This window comes from Glycine max, chromosome 14 (genome assembly GCF_000004515.6).
Source record: "Glycine max cultivar Williams 82 chromosome 14, Glycine_max_v4.0, whole genome shotgun sequence".
Classification (NCBI taxonomy): domain Eukaryota; kingdom Viridiplantae; phylum Streptophyta; class Magnoliopsida; order Fabales; family Fabaceae; genus Glycine; species Glycine max.
Window position 1 is genome coordinate 17,379,457 of NC_038250.2, and position 17,199 is coordinate 17,396,655.

Genomic DNA, 17,199 nt, shown 5'->3' on the forward strand with positions numbered 1-17,199 from the left:
TTAGGAACGTTGTCCTAAAAATAAAATGAACCAAAAATCCTAATAAAAAGAGAGAAGCGTTGTGAATAAAAGTCATGTTCATAAAGAAAAGAAAAAGGTTTTTATCTATACATGTATGTAAAAGGAAAATGTGTATAGAAGGTTTTTGTGAATAAAAGGAATTCTTGTGTGTGTGAGCAACGAGTGTATTTGAAGAAACTTTTGTGTGAACTATAAGTGTGTGTTGGGAAAAATGAAAAAATCTTTGAATGTAAATAGGGTTTGTATATAGACTGTGTGACGTAAAGAGAAGAGTTCCAATGCGTGTACAGAAAAAGTTTGTCATGTATAAGAATGTAGATGTACAAAGAAAAATTTCTTCATAGAGGACCATAGGTGTATAATTTTGTGAATATATAAAAATGAAACAAAAAAAAAGAAAAAAGAAAGAAAGACCGCGAAGGTCGACATGTTATAGTTAAGAAGTATAAATCATTCGTAAAGAGCAAACGTATCTTCTGGAAACAAGGGACTGATGCTAAGAGTTTATTTTCCGGAATGAACCGAGATAAGGATGGATGAATTCATTGAACTGATGAAAGAACATAACTTGGAAACGTTGGGTCTGTCTGGGTAAATTCCCAACCGTAGTATCACAATGCCATAAATGGGATGCTTGAGGGCCCACCTGGCTGTAGCCATGACTAATTTTGCACGTTGTTTTCAAATCATCATTGTCACGCGTGCCTTATGGAATAATGTGGAAGTTCGGCCGGAAATCGACACCTTGACACCCAAATTTGTTTCACCCCAGATCTCAAGATTGGGGTTCCCACGATAAAAGACCCCACTGAAACACAACCTTACACCTTTTTGAACCTTGGCCTGTAAAAAGGAATCCTCATTCTTTCCCCCGAAGCAAAGGACAGTGGAATCTCCTCTAGGGAGAGCGAATAGAATGCTAAAACCCGATTTCCCAAAGAAAGGGATGAGAAAGGAAAAGTGAAAAGAAAGAAAAGGAAGAAATGGAAAGAAAGAAAAAAAGAAAAAATGGAGAGAGATGAAAATAAAGAAAAGAACAGAAGAAAGGAAAGAAGGATTCCCGATCAAAGATCGAAAGGAAGTAAAAGGGGAAAAGAAGCAATTCTCAATCAATGAAAGAAAGAGGACAGAAATTCTTCAGGCCAGATTGCCACTCAAAATCATTCTCGACTGGCAATATACCACCCCACATGAATAAAGAGGAAAAGACCGAAACACCCAGCTTCCTCTCCAAAAACCCTAACCTCGATAAAATCCTATTGGTCTGTGATCGTACGTTTGATCTTTGATTCGATAGGAAGTCGCGTGCAAAATAGAGTCATGGTGCAGTTATGGTTTGGGAATAGGATAAAACACTTGCCTTGTGAGTTTTATACACTATGAGTGATTTATTTTCAACTTAGCCCGATGTTTCCCCTGCATGTTCATTTGAAAGCTAAAAGTTGACATCCTACCTTTCATTCTCGGTTACAAGGAAGATTACCCTTGGCACAAGTATATTGTTTCTTTAAGATATGGTGCTCTCGCGAATGATTTATTTTTCTTTGCAAAAAGCATGTTTGCTTTTGTAGGTGGAAAGACCCGGTGGATCGTTCGGTCCTGCCAACCAATCTTTTTCGGAGCCCCATGAATTGCGTTTTCGTTCATGTGTCCTCCACCTTCGAGTTTGGAGCCATGCGTAGTGATTGCTTAGTGCAATTCTCCATTCTCAATCTTTTTCGGAGCCCCATGAATTGCGTTTTCGTTCATGTGTCCTCCACCTTCGAGTTTGGAGCCATGCGTAGTGATTGCTTAGTGCAATTCTCCATTCTCAACCCTTTTTTTCGGAGCCCCATGAATTGTGTTTTCGTTCATGTGTCCTCTACCTTCGAGTTTGGAGCCATGCGTAGTGATTGCTTAGTGCAATTCTCCATTCTCAATCTTTTTCGGAGCCCCATGAATTGCGTTTTCGTTCATGGGTCCTCCACCTTTGAGTTTGGAGCCATGCGTAGTGATTGCTTAGTGCAATTCTCCATTCTCAATCTTTTTCGGAGCCCCATGAATTGCGTTTTCGTTCATGCGTCCTCCACCTTCAAGTTTGGAGCTATGCGTAATGATTGCTTAGTGCAATTCTCCATTCTCACCCTTTTTCGGAGCCCCATGAATTGCGTTTTCGTTCATGCGTCCTCCACCTTCGAGTTTGTAGCCATGAGTAGTGATTGCTTAGTGCAATTCTCCATTCTCACCCTTTTTCGGAGCCCCATGAATTGTGTTTTCGTTCATGTGTCCTCCACCTTCGAGTTTGGAGCCATGCGTAGTGATTGCTTAGTGCAATTCTCCATTCTCAACCTTTTTTCGGAGCCCCATGAATTGCATTTTCGTTCATGTGTCCTCCACCTTCGAGTTTGGAGCCATGCGTAGTGATTGCTTAGTGCAATTCTCCATTCTCAATCTTTTTCGGAGCCCCATGAATTGCGTTTTCGTTCATGCGTCCTCCACCTTCGAGTTTGGAGCCATGCATAGTGATTGCTTAGTGCAATTCTCCATTCTCAACCCTTTTTCGGAGCCCCATGAATTGCGTTTTCGTTCATGCGTCCTCCACCTTCGAGTTTGGAGCCATGCGTAGTGATTGCTTAGTGCAATTCTCCATTCTCAACCCTTTTTCGGAGCCCCATGAATGTTATTGCCCAGCGTTGTTCATGTGCCCTCCACCTTCGAGTTTGGAGCTATGTTTCATGATTGTCTTAGTGCGGACCCTCAAGGCAATCCTCCATTCTCCACATTTTTTCGGAGCCCCATGAATGTTATTTCCTAGCGCTATTCATGTGTCCTCCATTATCAACCGCAAAGCCTCTGGTGACTGGGAAATACGTTCTTCTGTTGTTTTCCGGATCGGTTCCTTCGCCAAATATGTGTATATGTGTATATGTATATTATATTCGTTGTTCTTGTTGTTGTTTGTATTTTGTTTTGTGCAGAAGAAAAAGAAGGAGTAGAGACGAGAGTCGTCATCACGGAAAGGGCAGGACGGACGAAATCAGTGTCCTATCTTTACTTTCCTCTTATCTCCGATGAGAGGTAAGTAAAGAGGGGCAACTGTCATTCCATAATTTCGTCCGGGGATTATTACTTGATGACATGCAACCTTTGGTTAGCCGCTTTGAGATACTTGGTGTCCTTTGTTGCATAATAAATGAAGTCCCGAGACGTGTCAGAAATCAAAAAGAAGCAGGTTTGCGCGATCCGTGAAATTCCGTAATGTGGCGGAAATCGAAAAGAGGTGTTTTTGCGCAATCCGTGAGTTTCCGTAACTTCTTCGAAAGCTAAAAAAGAGCAAATACATAATCTGTAAGGATTCGTAATCTTGCGGAAGGAAAATAAGTATCGTTACGAAATTCGTAAAGTTTCGTAACGTTACGAAAAAAAGAATTACCAAAAAATAGAAAGGGGTGCATTTAGTAAAAGGGAGGGTGCAAATAGCAATCTGGCCCACTTGGGCCTTCCAGATCCTTCCTCCAGAAGGCTGTTGCTTCTGGAGGAAGCAACCTTGCTCGCCTGGGCGAGCTGGGTGGCAAGCTCCTCCCCTATTTTGCTATAAATAGGGGGAGGAGTGAAGAGGAAAAGGGTTCAACCTTCTTGGCACTTCTCCCTCTCTCGAAATTACTGAGGAAAATTATTTTCGTGAAGAAAATCCAAGCCGAGGTGCTTCCATAACGTTTCCGTGAGTAATTACGCGAAGATTCTCGACCGTTCTTCAACATTCATCGTTCGTTCTTCGTTTTCTTCAGTCTTCAACGGGTAAGTACCTCAAACCGAGCTTTTCAATTCATTCTATGTACCTGTGGTGGTCCACATTTCGTTTCATGTATTTTTATTCTCGTTTTCATTTGCTTTTTATACCCCCTTTTGACATGCTTAAGCCATTTATTTAAGTCATTTCTCGCCTAATCTAAAAATAAAATAAATTTCCACTGATCGTTTGAATTGTATCATCCGTTAATTTCGGTTAAAATGAATTCCGACCGTTCGGTCGTGCCGTAACCACGTTGGAAACAAAAAAGGAGGTAAAATAATAATATAATAATAAAAAAATACCTTCTAGTAAAGTAAAGCGAAAAATCAATCGGACGTTTTCTCTTTGGGATTTCTCATTCTTAATTGAATTGACTAATAACTAAAGTGAGACTAAGGCTAAAATCAACTCGCCTAGTCAAGCTCGTCCACAAAAATAGGTTTTTTGAAAGTTTATCATTTCATTTTCTTACTAAGTAAATGGATCATTTTTAAGGTCCAACGCCTTAAAATGATCACCCTTCAAGTAAAAAGAATCACTTGATTCACGCATAAGAAAGAACTAGATAGGTCTGATTTCCTCTCCAAAGGAGGGTACGTAGGAGCAAAAGCCCCGCTTTTGTCGACCTCAAAAAAATAAAGAAATAAAGTTAAGGTAACACAATTTCCACAATTCTAAAAAATAGGTTGTTGTCCTTTGAGACAAACGTGAGAGGTGCTAATACATTCCTCAAGCGTAAATACAACTCCCGAACTTAGAATTTTCATTTTGACCGGTTTCCTTCGGTTTTTCCGACGTTTTCCACAAATAAACATTGGTGGCAACTCCGTGCATCTTTCCTCCTTTGGAAAGCGCACCCGTGAGCCTCGTCCTCGCTCGCCCGCGAAGGGCACGTTGCGACAGTGGGACATGTTAATTTATTGGATCTTCTCTTGTATCATGGCATAGTAAGAAACAAAATAGTGTTGTTTTATCTACTGCTGAAGCGGAATAGATTTCTGCTGGCAGTTGTTGTACCCAAATTTTATGGATGAAGCAACAACTATCTGACTATGGAATCCTTCTTGATCATATACCAATTAGGTGTGACAATACCAGTGCAATAAATTTATCCAAAAATCCAGTTCAACATTCTAGAACCAAACATATAGAAATTAGGCACCATTTTTTAAGAGATCATGTTCTAAAGGGAGATTGTGTGCTAGAGTTTATTGATACAAAGAATCAACTTGCAGATATCTTCACAAAACCTCTCCCCAAAGAAACATTCTTGTCTATTAGAAGGGAATTAGGCCTCTTAGATATTAGTGATTTGGATAAATAAGGATTGATTGATTGAATCATCTATTCTTAATGATTGATTGTTTGTGTTAAGTATATTACTTTGCTTGATTTTGCTTAAATTCTTGTTATTATGTTTGATTGATGCATTATTGTGTGTTTGATGTTTGAATGATTTAATTAAATACATATTAGTAGTGATGATTGATATTGTTAGATGTTTTTAGCATAGACATAGATAATTTTTAGAGAAACTAGCCTAGTTTGTGTTCTGGTAATCGATTACCATTAAGTGTAATCAATTACATAAGAATAGATAGCCTGTAATCAATTACAACAACATGTAATTGATTACCAGAAGGCTTACTACTCCTGTAATCGATTTCCAAACCTTGTAATCGATTACATCACGTCCTCCTCTATAAATACTCACGAAATCCAGTGGCGCTGTGCAACCACACTCCTCCTTCGTGCCTCCACTTCCCTAAATTTTTAAATCTTCATATCTCCCTCAATTCTTAACCAAAACACATCCCACAAAGCCCAAATCTTCATCATTTTCACTCCTCTTTCCATTCCACCGATTGAAATTCACTAAAACTTCATCAAATGGCAGAATCGCCAAAGAAGCGAAAAGGATCATCCTCCACCACCGCTGCTGCTGGCCATCATCGCCACGGACCATCAGAAGCACGCATAGCACCAATTCATCCTCCCTTATCATCTCCACGATCATCAACTCTATTTTCTTCAGATGATCAACGTCTACAGTACAATTCTCAATTTTCTTCTAGGATCATCTTAGACCCTAAGTACCTAGACACAGATTTCTTTAATGATGAGACATTTGACTATTATCAAGTGTTTCAAAACTCTGGATTGGTTGAATTTATGTCCTTAAAATTGCCTTACTATCCTGAACTTGTTAAAGTCTTCTATAGCAATTTAAAAATTCAGGATGGTATTATTTCTTCTGAGGTGCATGGTATATCTATGTCATTGATCAATCTCTGTTCTTTTCATTGACTAAATTACCCAATCAAGGTGCACCTTTTGAGGGCACCATTGTTGATGACTGGAAATTCGATTATTCTAGTCATGATGCTCACCGTATGGTTTGTAATGACCAGGCTGAAATGACCGGTAGATTGTTGACCGGATCATTAACCTTTGATTGTCGCATCATGCACTATATTATCGTTAGAATTTTGCTTCCCCATTCTTCTAATTTGGCTCAAGCCTCTGAGGAGGACTTGATTTTGATGTGGGCTTTCCTTACCGGTCGTCAGATCGACTGGGCTCACTTGGTTAGGTACCGAATGCATAAGGCATTACGGGCCAATGCGCCTCTCCCTTATCCTCAATTGGTCACTCTGTTTCTCCGTCATTTTCAAATTCCTCTTGATGATGAACCTTTTGTTCAAGTCAAGCATTCCTTTACTATAGGTGTTGGTGTTGTAACTTCATTTGGTTACCGTAAAGATCATGATGGTCAATGGTTGAAGAAGGACGCGTACCTCAACAAGACGAGCGTACTCCTTCTCCTCCTCCTCAACAAGATGATTCCTCAGCCCTTATGAATGAAGTTCTTTTAGAGTTACGAGGCCTCCACACATATGTTGGTGAACGATTCGATTCCTTGGACGGTCGCTTTGAAGGCATGGATACCCGTATCACCCAGCTTGAAGAAGATGTGACTTATCTTCATCGGTGCTTCGATCTTCCACCACCTTCTAAGTCTTAGATTCTTACTTATCGTTTATTATAAGCCATGTATTTGGCTATATCTTTTAGTTATCCGGACTTTCATTATCTTTCGGTATTTGGTATTTAGTCTTTTATGCTTGGATTATCTGTGGTTTTGACTTATGACTGTTTGGATTATATTAAACTTATGAATGTTTGGATTATATTTGGTTTTCATAATTCTGTGATCTTTAGTTATATTCAATTATGTGAATGTTATTGTGTTTACCACGTACTTTGGCTTTTTGATGTTGCCAAAGGGGGAGAGAAACGGGGTTTAGAAATTTTAGAAATTAAGCGTTTAAATTTAGAAACATTTAGAAGATTAGAAATCAAAGTGAACAAGTGATCACTAATTCCAAAACATAGGGGGAGTATGAAATGAGTGAACGTAATATTATATCTTGCATATACTTTGCTTGTATCTTGATTTCAAAAGTTTAAATTGTCATCATCAAAAAGGGGGAGAATGTAGAAGTAAAGAATTTGACTTTGATGTTTCGATGATGCCATATGATCGTGATGATTTGATGCCTTATGAAAATGTGCTTCTCAAGTTTAATTCTAGACAAAAGATTCAAGAATACAAGATACAACATCAAGAAGATCTCTAGTGTTTTTAGGAAGGGAATTCCAAATTGAAACTGCAAAAGGTTTGGCCAAGAAATTTAAGCAAAAATGTCTTTTTCAAGAGATTTACTCTCTGGTAATCGATTACCAGAGGATGTAATCGATTACCAGTGGCCAAAATGAATTATAACAGCTATTAGAAATTTGAATTCAAACTTTACACTGTGTAATCGATTACACATGGATGGTAATCGATTACCAGCAGTTACTGAACGTTTTGATTCAAATTTTAAAGCCTGTAATCGATTACCAGAGGAGATTCTCAGAAAATTATTTCCAAGGGTCACATCTTTTCAAATGGTTTTTACATGGTCATCAAAGATCTATTTATATGTGACTTGAAACACGAATTTGCTTAGAGAGTTTCTCAGAACAAAAAAGTCTTATCCTCTCAAAAAGCAAAATCATTTTATCCTCTTAAGAATTCCTTGGCTAATACTGTCATACCCTAATTTCGTCTGGGGACCATCTGTTTGTTGGGACGCAACCTTCGCATGACCGCTTCGAGGAACATGACACCCATCGTTAAGCAATCCGTGAAGTTCCGCGACATGCCGGAAGTCGGAAGGAAGCATTGTTGTGCAATCCGTAAAGCTCCGCAACATCCTAGAAGTCAAAGAAGGGATTGTTGCGCAATCCATAAGGTTTCGCAACATTACGGAAAGAAAACATGTATCGTTACGTAATCCGTAAAGTTCCGTAACGTTACGGAAAAAGAATCAGCAAAAAAAGCAAAAGAGGGTGTATTTAGTAAAATGGGGGGTGCAAATAGAAATTTTCAAATCTAGGCCCATTTCCTTGCTTAAGGTGGTGGAAGCAACCCAGCTTGCCTTGGCAAGCTGGGTGGCAACCACCTCCCCCGTTTTGTTAAAAAATGGCTTTCGAGGCTTTCGGGACTCCCGTAATGCTTCCGTAAAATTCTCATAACCCTAAATAAGCATATTTCACTTAATATGGGTGAGAAGGAAGAGAAAAAAAGAAGAAAGTTAAGTCCTATAGGCTTCCGTAACTTTTTTCGTAAATTACGAAAGAAGGGCGGTGAACTTATCAAAATGGGGGTGCAAATAACAATTTTTGAAATTTTGAATTTGGGCCTTCTAGAGTATTTTCGAAGCAGGATTGCTTCTGGAGGAAGCAACCCAGCGAGCTAGGCGGCAACCTCCTCCCCTTTTTCCTATAAATAGGCAAAAGGGGGTTGTTCTAAGGATCCCTCATCCTCCTGGCTATGCATTTTAGCCGTTTTGGGTGAAAAAAATTGTTTTCGTGGAGAAAATCCAAGTCGAGATGCTTCCGTAATGCTTCCGAGACGTTTCCGTGAGCGAATCCGTGAAGGTTTTCCGTCGTTCTTCATCGTTCTTCATCTGTTCTTCATTCGTTCTTCGTTCGTTCTTCGTTCTTCAATAGGTAAGTTTTCAAATCTGAGACTTTCAATTCATTTCTTGTTTTTTTAGCTTTCATCTTCATTTCGTTCATTTTCGGTTTTCTTTTCTTCCGTTTTTAACGAGCTTTAACCGATCGTTTAAGCCGTTATCTCGCCTAATAAATGATAAAATGAATTTCAACCGATCATTTGTGTTGTAATCTCGTTTAATCATTGTTAAAACAAAATCTAACTGATCGTTCACGTTGTAACCTCGGTTAAACCAAAAAAAGAAAAATAATAATAAAATAATCAAAATATCTTGAAAAATAATAATAAAATAATCAAAATATCTTTGGATAAAATAATCAAAAAAATCAATCGGACGTTTTTCTTTGGAAGTTTTCTTGGATCAATTGACTAATAACCAAAGTGAAACTAAGGCTAAAATCAACTCATAAATCAAGCTTTGTCCACAAATCACTTAAAAACCGTTTTAAGGTCCAACGCCTTAAACGATCCTCTTTGCTTTTATCAATTAACATGGACCATTCAAAAGCATGAAATCAACATGTAACCTTACCGCTTTTGCAAGAACTACGTAGGTCTAATTTTCTCATCGCAATTGAGGATACGTAGGAGCAAAAGCCCCGCTTTTGTCGACCACCCCAAGAGATCGTTAATGGTCCAATGTCTTAACGTTTCTTTCCTTTCAAAAAACAAAGAGATCGTTAATGGTCCAACACCTTAACATTTCTCTCCTTTCAAAAGAATCAAAAGATCGTTTAAATGGTCCAACACCTTAAACGACTTTTGTTTGGTCAAAATATATCTTGCAAGAAAAGATAAAAATAACTTAACCAACGTTCAGTTCTCAAAGAACTACGTAGGTCTGATTTCCTTATCACAATTAAGGAATACGTAGGAGCAAGGGAAACACCCTTGTCGACCACAAAAAGATAAAAAATACAAAAAGGCATAAAAAGACATAAAAATGTAAAAGGGAAAATAAAACAAATTGAAGTCATGTTTGCACACTTGATTAAAGGCTGTCGTCCCTTGTGACGGACGCGTGGGGTGCTAATGCCTTCCCCGTGCGTAAATACAACTCCCGAACCTTTCACACTTCAAGTTCGTATGTCGACCACACCTTTTCTGGTTTTTCTGACGTTTTCCTTGTATAAACGTTGGTGGCGACTCCGCGCATTTTCCTTTCTTGGAAGACGCACCCGTGAGTCTCGCGTCGCCCTCCCGCCGAAGGGTAGGTTGCGACAAATACACTTGCAATTCAATAAGGAATTAATTGAGTGCTCAATTGTACAATCTATCTCTTTCAAGAGAGATTTCTTCTTCTCTTCTTTCTATTTCTCAAAAGGGATTAAGAGGCCAAGGGTCTCTTGTTGTAAAGAAATCTGAACACAAAGGAAGGGTTGTCCTTGTGTGGTTCAGAACTTGTAAAGGGATTTTACAAGATAGTGGAACTCTCAAGCGGGTTGCTTGGGGACTGGACGTAGGCACAAGGGTGTGGTCGAACCAGTATAAATCTGAGTTGGCATTTTCTCTTCCCTTAAACTCCTTTATTGCTTATTACTTATTGTTTCTATTTAGTAAGATTAATTTGCATTATTATCTAGGAGTTCTTGTTTAAAAGAAATCTTGGGTTGTTGGGTTAAATTAAAAGTAGAATTTTTTAATTGGGGAATAGTCTGTGATATCTTAATTCAACCCCCCTTCTTAAGATACCTAAGGCCACTTGTCCAACATTGCACTGCCTCCGGAGCCTCTGGTTGGTCCCTTAGGTCCTCGAGTAAGCACAAAGGAGAGTTATGTTGATCCCTCAGGAAATGATCCTGAGACGGGTGACTCATACAGGTGCGGCTTGTACATCGAAGTAAATCCTACCCGCCTGGTTGCCCTGAGAAGAGTTTATGAGGGATCCACTATTGTTCATGACACTCCTTTGTTGCCTGGCCAAGTAAAGGTGGGTGTGGAGGAAGTTAAAGATCCAGATGCTCCCGTTCTTGTACCCACTGATGAGGTTTCCTTAGTGGGGCAGGCAATTCACACCTTCCTTGCTTGGCCGACACATCTAGTCAAGCCTTTATCGCAGCAGGTACTTTACTCTTACTATATGTTTCTTCTTTATGAATTAATTCATTCAGTGTGCCTCAAATTAGGCCATTTAACTTTGTTTCATGAACAGACAGTTGTGTCTCCGGAAAAACCACCTCAAATGCTAGATCCGAAGGTCAATGATCCGCTTTATCTGATGACATTGACCATCCCAGAGCTTTTCTTGAGGCCTTACCAGGTTACATGGGATGCCACCATGTTCGGGGTCTTTAATCCAGACTTCCCGCTCTACATAAAGCATGAAGACCTCTCCAAAATCGCACATGGTGGTCAATGTCTCAGCATATCAGTGTTATGGTTGTGGATTCTGTAAGTCATTTTAGATTACTTTTAATTACCTAAGTTATTGCTTTCAATTCATAAATATTTAACTTTGATTTAACATAAACAGACATCTGACTGAAACAAGTATGTGTGCGGGGAATTATGATCTGTATGGATTCCTCGAGCCACAGTCCATTTAGAGGTCTGGGCAATTGCAGTTTGAGACTGAAAGTTACATAAAGAGTTGGATGCAGAGTTCAAAACGCGATGTCTACCTTGGAACCTACCTGAATGGGTAAGTCACACAAAATAACTGAATTTAATTAATGTTTATTAATATACTAACCCATATTCGTCTCCACTGCAGCGGACACTAGAAGATGGTGGTCATCCTGCCCAAGGAACACCTAGTTGTCTGGTTTTGTTCATTGCATAACAAGCCAAACAACTACCTATAGGAAGCGAAAAGTGAATAATTAGTTAGTGCTTTTAGAAAAGACATTTTTATAACGCTTAGAACCATATATCTAATGTATTGTTTTATGCATGTTACTACCAAATACCCATCTTAATTCTATACGATTACTAATGATGTAAACATTCAAATTCTACCATTATTTTAGATTTACTATTATTCATATCAATATAAGCATGTGTACTAATTAGAGAGATCGCGCAATTCACAAAAACCAGTGTTAGTGTTTTTCATTATTAAACCCTATTGAAGCTTATGATGAAGATCTTAATGTTAATATTAGAGTGGTGCCTAACAAATTAATTCCTAAAGTTCAGGTTCAGACAAAATAAAAGAAGACAAGTTAAATAAGAAAACTATATTGTATCGAGAAATGTTCAAATCTTTTTACCAAAAATTAAGTTTCAATCTCAATGACATGGGTTAACTTCATAAATAAGGTAGAATAATGCTTCGCTCATTTTTATTTTCTTTTTAAAGAAAAAGTCAAACCAAACATAATTAATTTTGAAAAATATTTTAAATGAAACTAGCTTTTCTATAATTAAAAAATAAAAAAACGTACCTTTTATAAAAACTAATGAGAAAGTTTATATTTTTAAAGAAAAATTAAAGAAACTAAAACCAAACACCACCTAAGTCTTATTCAACTGCCAATTAAATGTCAACTAATCAGGAAGCACATACGTGTGAGGATTAGGCATTTATGTTTACAAAACTCAAAGCCAAACTTGTATACACAATCAAACAAATGGAACCACCTAATCAAGATGAAGCTATATATCTACGACTACGAAATTGTACACAAGTAAATACAAAGGTTGGGTAAGCTGGATTTAAAGTCATGCTGACAGAGACTAGTTATATATCAGTTTATCAAGTATCTAGGCGTGTTGGAAATTAATCTAATTTATGGCCAGACATTGAACAGCGAGTCATGGCATGTGCAGTTTTTTTTAATATGTTATTTCTGAGAAATATTCTCTAGCTTGGTTAAAGATGGTTATTTATGAGAAATATTTATTATTTTTGTTAATGACTTTTTTGTCAATAAATTTGACTAATTTATTTTTAATAGAATTTTTTTTAATAGTTTTTTATTCATAAGATTTAAACTGAATACCTTAAAATATTGAACCAACGATATGTTGGTGCATGAGCAGTCGTGCATATTCAAAATTTACCTTTTTTTTTTATGTGATACTAGATTCGAATTCAGTCGCCTGTCAAATTGTCTTACCGCTAATGACTACATGCATGGATCAAGAATGCCGGTTACTCAAATTTTACCTAAACGTTAAAGAAAAATGTTTATTTTACACTTACCTAAACGTTTAAGAGATGAAAATATATCATTTTATATGTGACATCAATTTCGCATGTAATTAAATTTTCCCAATCTGCCTATAAATTTTATCAAAATCATTATATTTTACTTAAGAATAAAGAGCTGGACGTGCTTTTTTTTTCTTCCACTGAAATATAATCACTATTAAATGCTACTAGACTTTTCATCATCCTAGTTTTCCAATTAACCAAGATGCAAAATATTAAAGGAAACCAACTCGAAAAGGACTCAAAACACCGGCCTCTATTTATTTCCTTCATTATTCTTCTAATTAAAATTTAACATACAAGAAGAAAATACATTTAATGCAGTTCATATGTATTTTAAAAATGAGAAAAACTAAATGTAAAAAATAGTTTTAGTATCATATAATTTAGTTATATATGTGATTGGATGAGAGCATAAATTATGTTACAGATAATGTATAATTATTCATAATTGTTGGAATTTTATATTTTAATAATTAGTGTAAAATAATATTATAAAATAATTATATTAGTTATTTATTATTGATGAATTTTATTTTACGTGGTTAAATTAAGTGAGTCCGTTAGACTACTAAATATGATGATATAAACTTAAATGAGCAGATGTTATGTTGACCCATTAAAAAATAATTAGAATTTTATTAGATTAGCGTACTATAAGAAGATTATGATCCTGAATATACGAACCTATATATAGTTTCTTTTCTTCCTATCTGAACAATCTCAAATGTCTTATTATGGAATAAAAAAGTTTTGGTTGACGAAAAATTATAAGACTGTTAACTACATTGTACGTTGGTTATTTGTGATAAATTGCCACAAATATCTTGTAACAATTGTCAAAGAAAATGCTTAGATTTAAAATCAATTACTGATCTAAGTAATTGTTTTAGGTTATGTACTAGTCTATGAATTTTGGTATCTTCATAAAGAATAAAGAATACTGAAATAAGGATTTAAGGATTAAAAATCTCAACAATTATAATCTTTAAAATATATTAGAAAGAAAATATTTTGTGCTCAAGTATCTCCATCCAAAAGTTAAAAATTAATCTCTTGATTCATTTAAGAGTTTGACTTCTTTCAACAAGCACTTTTTCACATATATAAATTTGGTGATAGAACATTGATCACATATTTAAAAGACATAATTATTTATCAATCATACAAATATATAAGGTTGACTAGGTGGATGAGAAGGTGAGACTCAAGGGAGATGGATGGGATGGGAGGTCACAAATTTGAATTCTCCCACAGATGATATTTCTAACAAAAATTAATATTTATCAATAAAAAGAAATTATCAATCATGCGACACCATGTTGACCGAAAAGAGATGATATTATCAACTAAAAGAACCAAAATTAGAGAAATATCACATTAGTTATTATTAAGCATACTAATCAACGACAATGCTCCCCCAAGGTTCTTGGCCTTAATGCCAATATACTCCTTCACAGTCAAGGAACGAAACCGAGGCAAGGAATCAAGAACCAAAGGAGAAACTACATGATCCATAGGGGGGGCATAGAAATAAGCCGCTGAGTATCTTTGCCTCATACTATTCACCATGACACGATGCAGTGCACATCTAAACCATGAGTTGGACAAGATGTGAAGTATGTCACCAGTGTGAACAAAAAGGGTGCCAGGGTGAGGGTGCACAGGGACCCACCCTGCTCCTTCCTGGAAGATCTGGAGGCCATTGGTTTGGCTTTGGTGGAGGATTGTGAGGAGGGAAGTGTCTGTGTGAGGGGCAAGGCCCATGGCTCGGTTAGGCTCGGGGCAACAAGGGTAGAAGTTTAACTGAACAGCTTCACAGAGGTTGGTTGAACCAATCCACCGCTTTTGTTCCTCAGAAATATTCCCCAATAAGTTGAATATCATGTGTGTTAGCTTCTCTGCTAGAGCCTTCATTTGTTTCTGGTAATTGTTCATTATGTGGCTGCACATACACAGTTTTTTCAGATTTTAGAGGTTTTGTATAGTTAAGAACAAAACTTATGAATTTTTTAAGTATTTTTGGCAATGTTTTTTAATTAAAATTAGAGTTTTATCCTAGCAATCTAGGTGAATTTTTATATAAATCTTTATTACATATAGATTACTAAATGAAACGTCAACTCTTATTGTAAAGCAGCAGACCCAATTAATTAAGACAAATAATAAATTGTCTATGTTTTGTTCTTTGTGTAAAGAAATTTTATAATGGACAAAACTAATTAGATTAAGTTCACGTAATATCATAAATTTGAGTTTTATTTTAAAAATGTCTATTGAATTAAATGATTTATGTGGTGGCTGTATTTAATAATATTATTTATTTTTTAATGTAATTTTTTCACTAATAAATATGACTTATCTTATTAATAGTCTTAACAATAAATAAGGATATAAAAATTAACAATTAATGCAATAAAAGTGATTATATGTTTTTTATATTTAGAAAAAATGTTATCATTTGTTTTTATAGCGAAAGTAGTAATTTTTATATATAACGATGATAATGAAGTTTGAAATTAAGATTTTGTGTAAATTATTTAAATTTTACCATTATTAAGTGGACTCTTACCAGTTATTGAGATTATTTAATATTAGAAAAACATTTACATGTCAACATATTTGTTGGAAGAGTTAAAAAAAATTTGTTATACTGAAAGGAGTATAATGGGTATTTCATCGAGCACCCGTTTACAATCAAACCTTATACTAATGAATTCAACTAAAAGCATGCTTGATAGAATCAACAGAATTAATATTAGTCAGAAGACCTTAAAATATGATTTTGATTTAAGGTAGTTGAGATGTTGCATAACCTCAAACTAAAGTACTATGCATATAATATTCAAAGGGTATCTTTAATTACGGATTTAGAGCTAATCCAAATCCATAACCTTAACTTTTACTAATTATCTTATCATGTACATGTGATGGCATAAAAAATCTAATCATATAGCGAATGCGGACAAAAGTAACAAATTTGTTTTATTCTTTCATTTATATATTATTTTATATTGGAAAGAGCTAGATGTGCTGAATACTAAGGCATGCTTGTCCACTATTTCCTTTGTTCAATGGAATTGTTTAAAATTCAAATTTACAGATAAGTCTCTCTTATTCCAAGTAGAGACTTGAAGCCAACAACATATTGCAATGTTCCATTCCGAGAAAAAAATGATATTGCCAACGAAAGTCTCTATTAGCATATGATTGTATACGTTGCATGGAAGTGGATGAGATTGTAACCTTTGTACTTACCAAAACCGTGCACAGTCATTATGCCAGATCTTTTTGGCATCATCACATGGAGACCCCATGATGGTGAACCCTTCATGCCACATGTGCTTGGGGAAGAACGGTGATATCCGAGCTCGGCCGTAGCCGGTGGCACCGGCGGCCGATCTCAATGCCTTCAGTTTCTGGTCGGCAGGGAGTGCGAAGAGCCTCTTTGCCTCTTCTTCAACCCCTTCAGCAACACTCAAGGGTATGCCATGGTTCGTCAATTGGAAGGCACCCCAATTCTCACAAGCAAGGCCTATGAGTTCCATGGCACTAGGATCCATGAGGTCAATGATGGGTATGCATGATCCAGCTCCATGATTATCATCATCACCATCTTCAGATTGAGGCCATGCATGGGAATCAGGTATGGTCCTAAGTGAAGAAAAGTCTAAGGGGATAATATGATGAAGGTGGAGAGGGTGGTCCCTATAGGCTTCAGAAAGAGTAGTAACCATTGCAAAATTGGAAGGAAGCTAGCAAGCTAGAGATGTTGGATGTGGTGCACCTATTAGAATTTAGAACTTAGGTATATATATAAATATTATAAGAACATATATATGAGTAATATGAGATTAGGTTAAAACCATACAATTGGGTGAAGGTTGGCTATTGGACTATGTTGTGTCGGATTTTGGCTATGAAGGAATATGGTTGAGTAAGACAAAAGAAGGAACAAACAATTCTGAAAGATTGTGGAATCTCAAAGTCTAAAATATTAAAAAAAGAAAGGGAGAAAGAATTTTATTTCTTTATTCCATGATAATATTTGACTCATGCGACAAAGGGGAAAAAACAGAAAATTTTGATAGAGAATCCTTTTTGTTTCTCCTTTAGCTTTTGTGGACAAAATAGGACACGCTTTGTCTTGTAGTAGGAAAACCAAAATAGGACACAATATAT

The 17,199-nt window shown here is 36.4% G+C and overlaps 1 protein-coding gene across 1 annotated transcript; it reads right to left on the bottom strand.

Annotated features, from left to right (window-relative positions):
• Positions 1 to 14,228: 14,228 nt before the first annotated feature.
• GA3OX4 (gibberellin 3-beta-dioxygenase 4) lies at positions 14,229 to 16,802 on the bottom strand. The gene is made up of 2 exons (XM_003544576.4): positions 16,276 to 16,802; positions 14,229 to 14,962 (listed from the first exon to the last, which is right to left on the bottom strand). Exons 1-2 carry the CDS (start codon positions 16,752 to 16,754, stop codon positions 14,398 to 14,400), a joined length of 1,044 nt encoding a protein of 347 aa, XP_003544624.1. The 5' UTR covers positions 16,755 to 16,802; the 3' UTR covers positions 14,229 to 14,397.
• Between the last annotated feature and the right edge of the window lie 397 nt (positions 16,803 to 17,199).

Coding starts and splice junctions, on each gene's coding strand:
- GA3OX4 (XM_003544576.4), bottom strand. CDS start 16,754: ATGGTTACTACTCTTTCTGAAGCCTATAGGGACCACCCTCTCCACCTT. Junction 14,963..16,275: donor AATGACTGTGCACGGTTTTG/GTAAGTACAAAG, acceptor GTGTATGTGCAG/CCACATAATGAACAATTACC.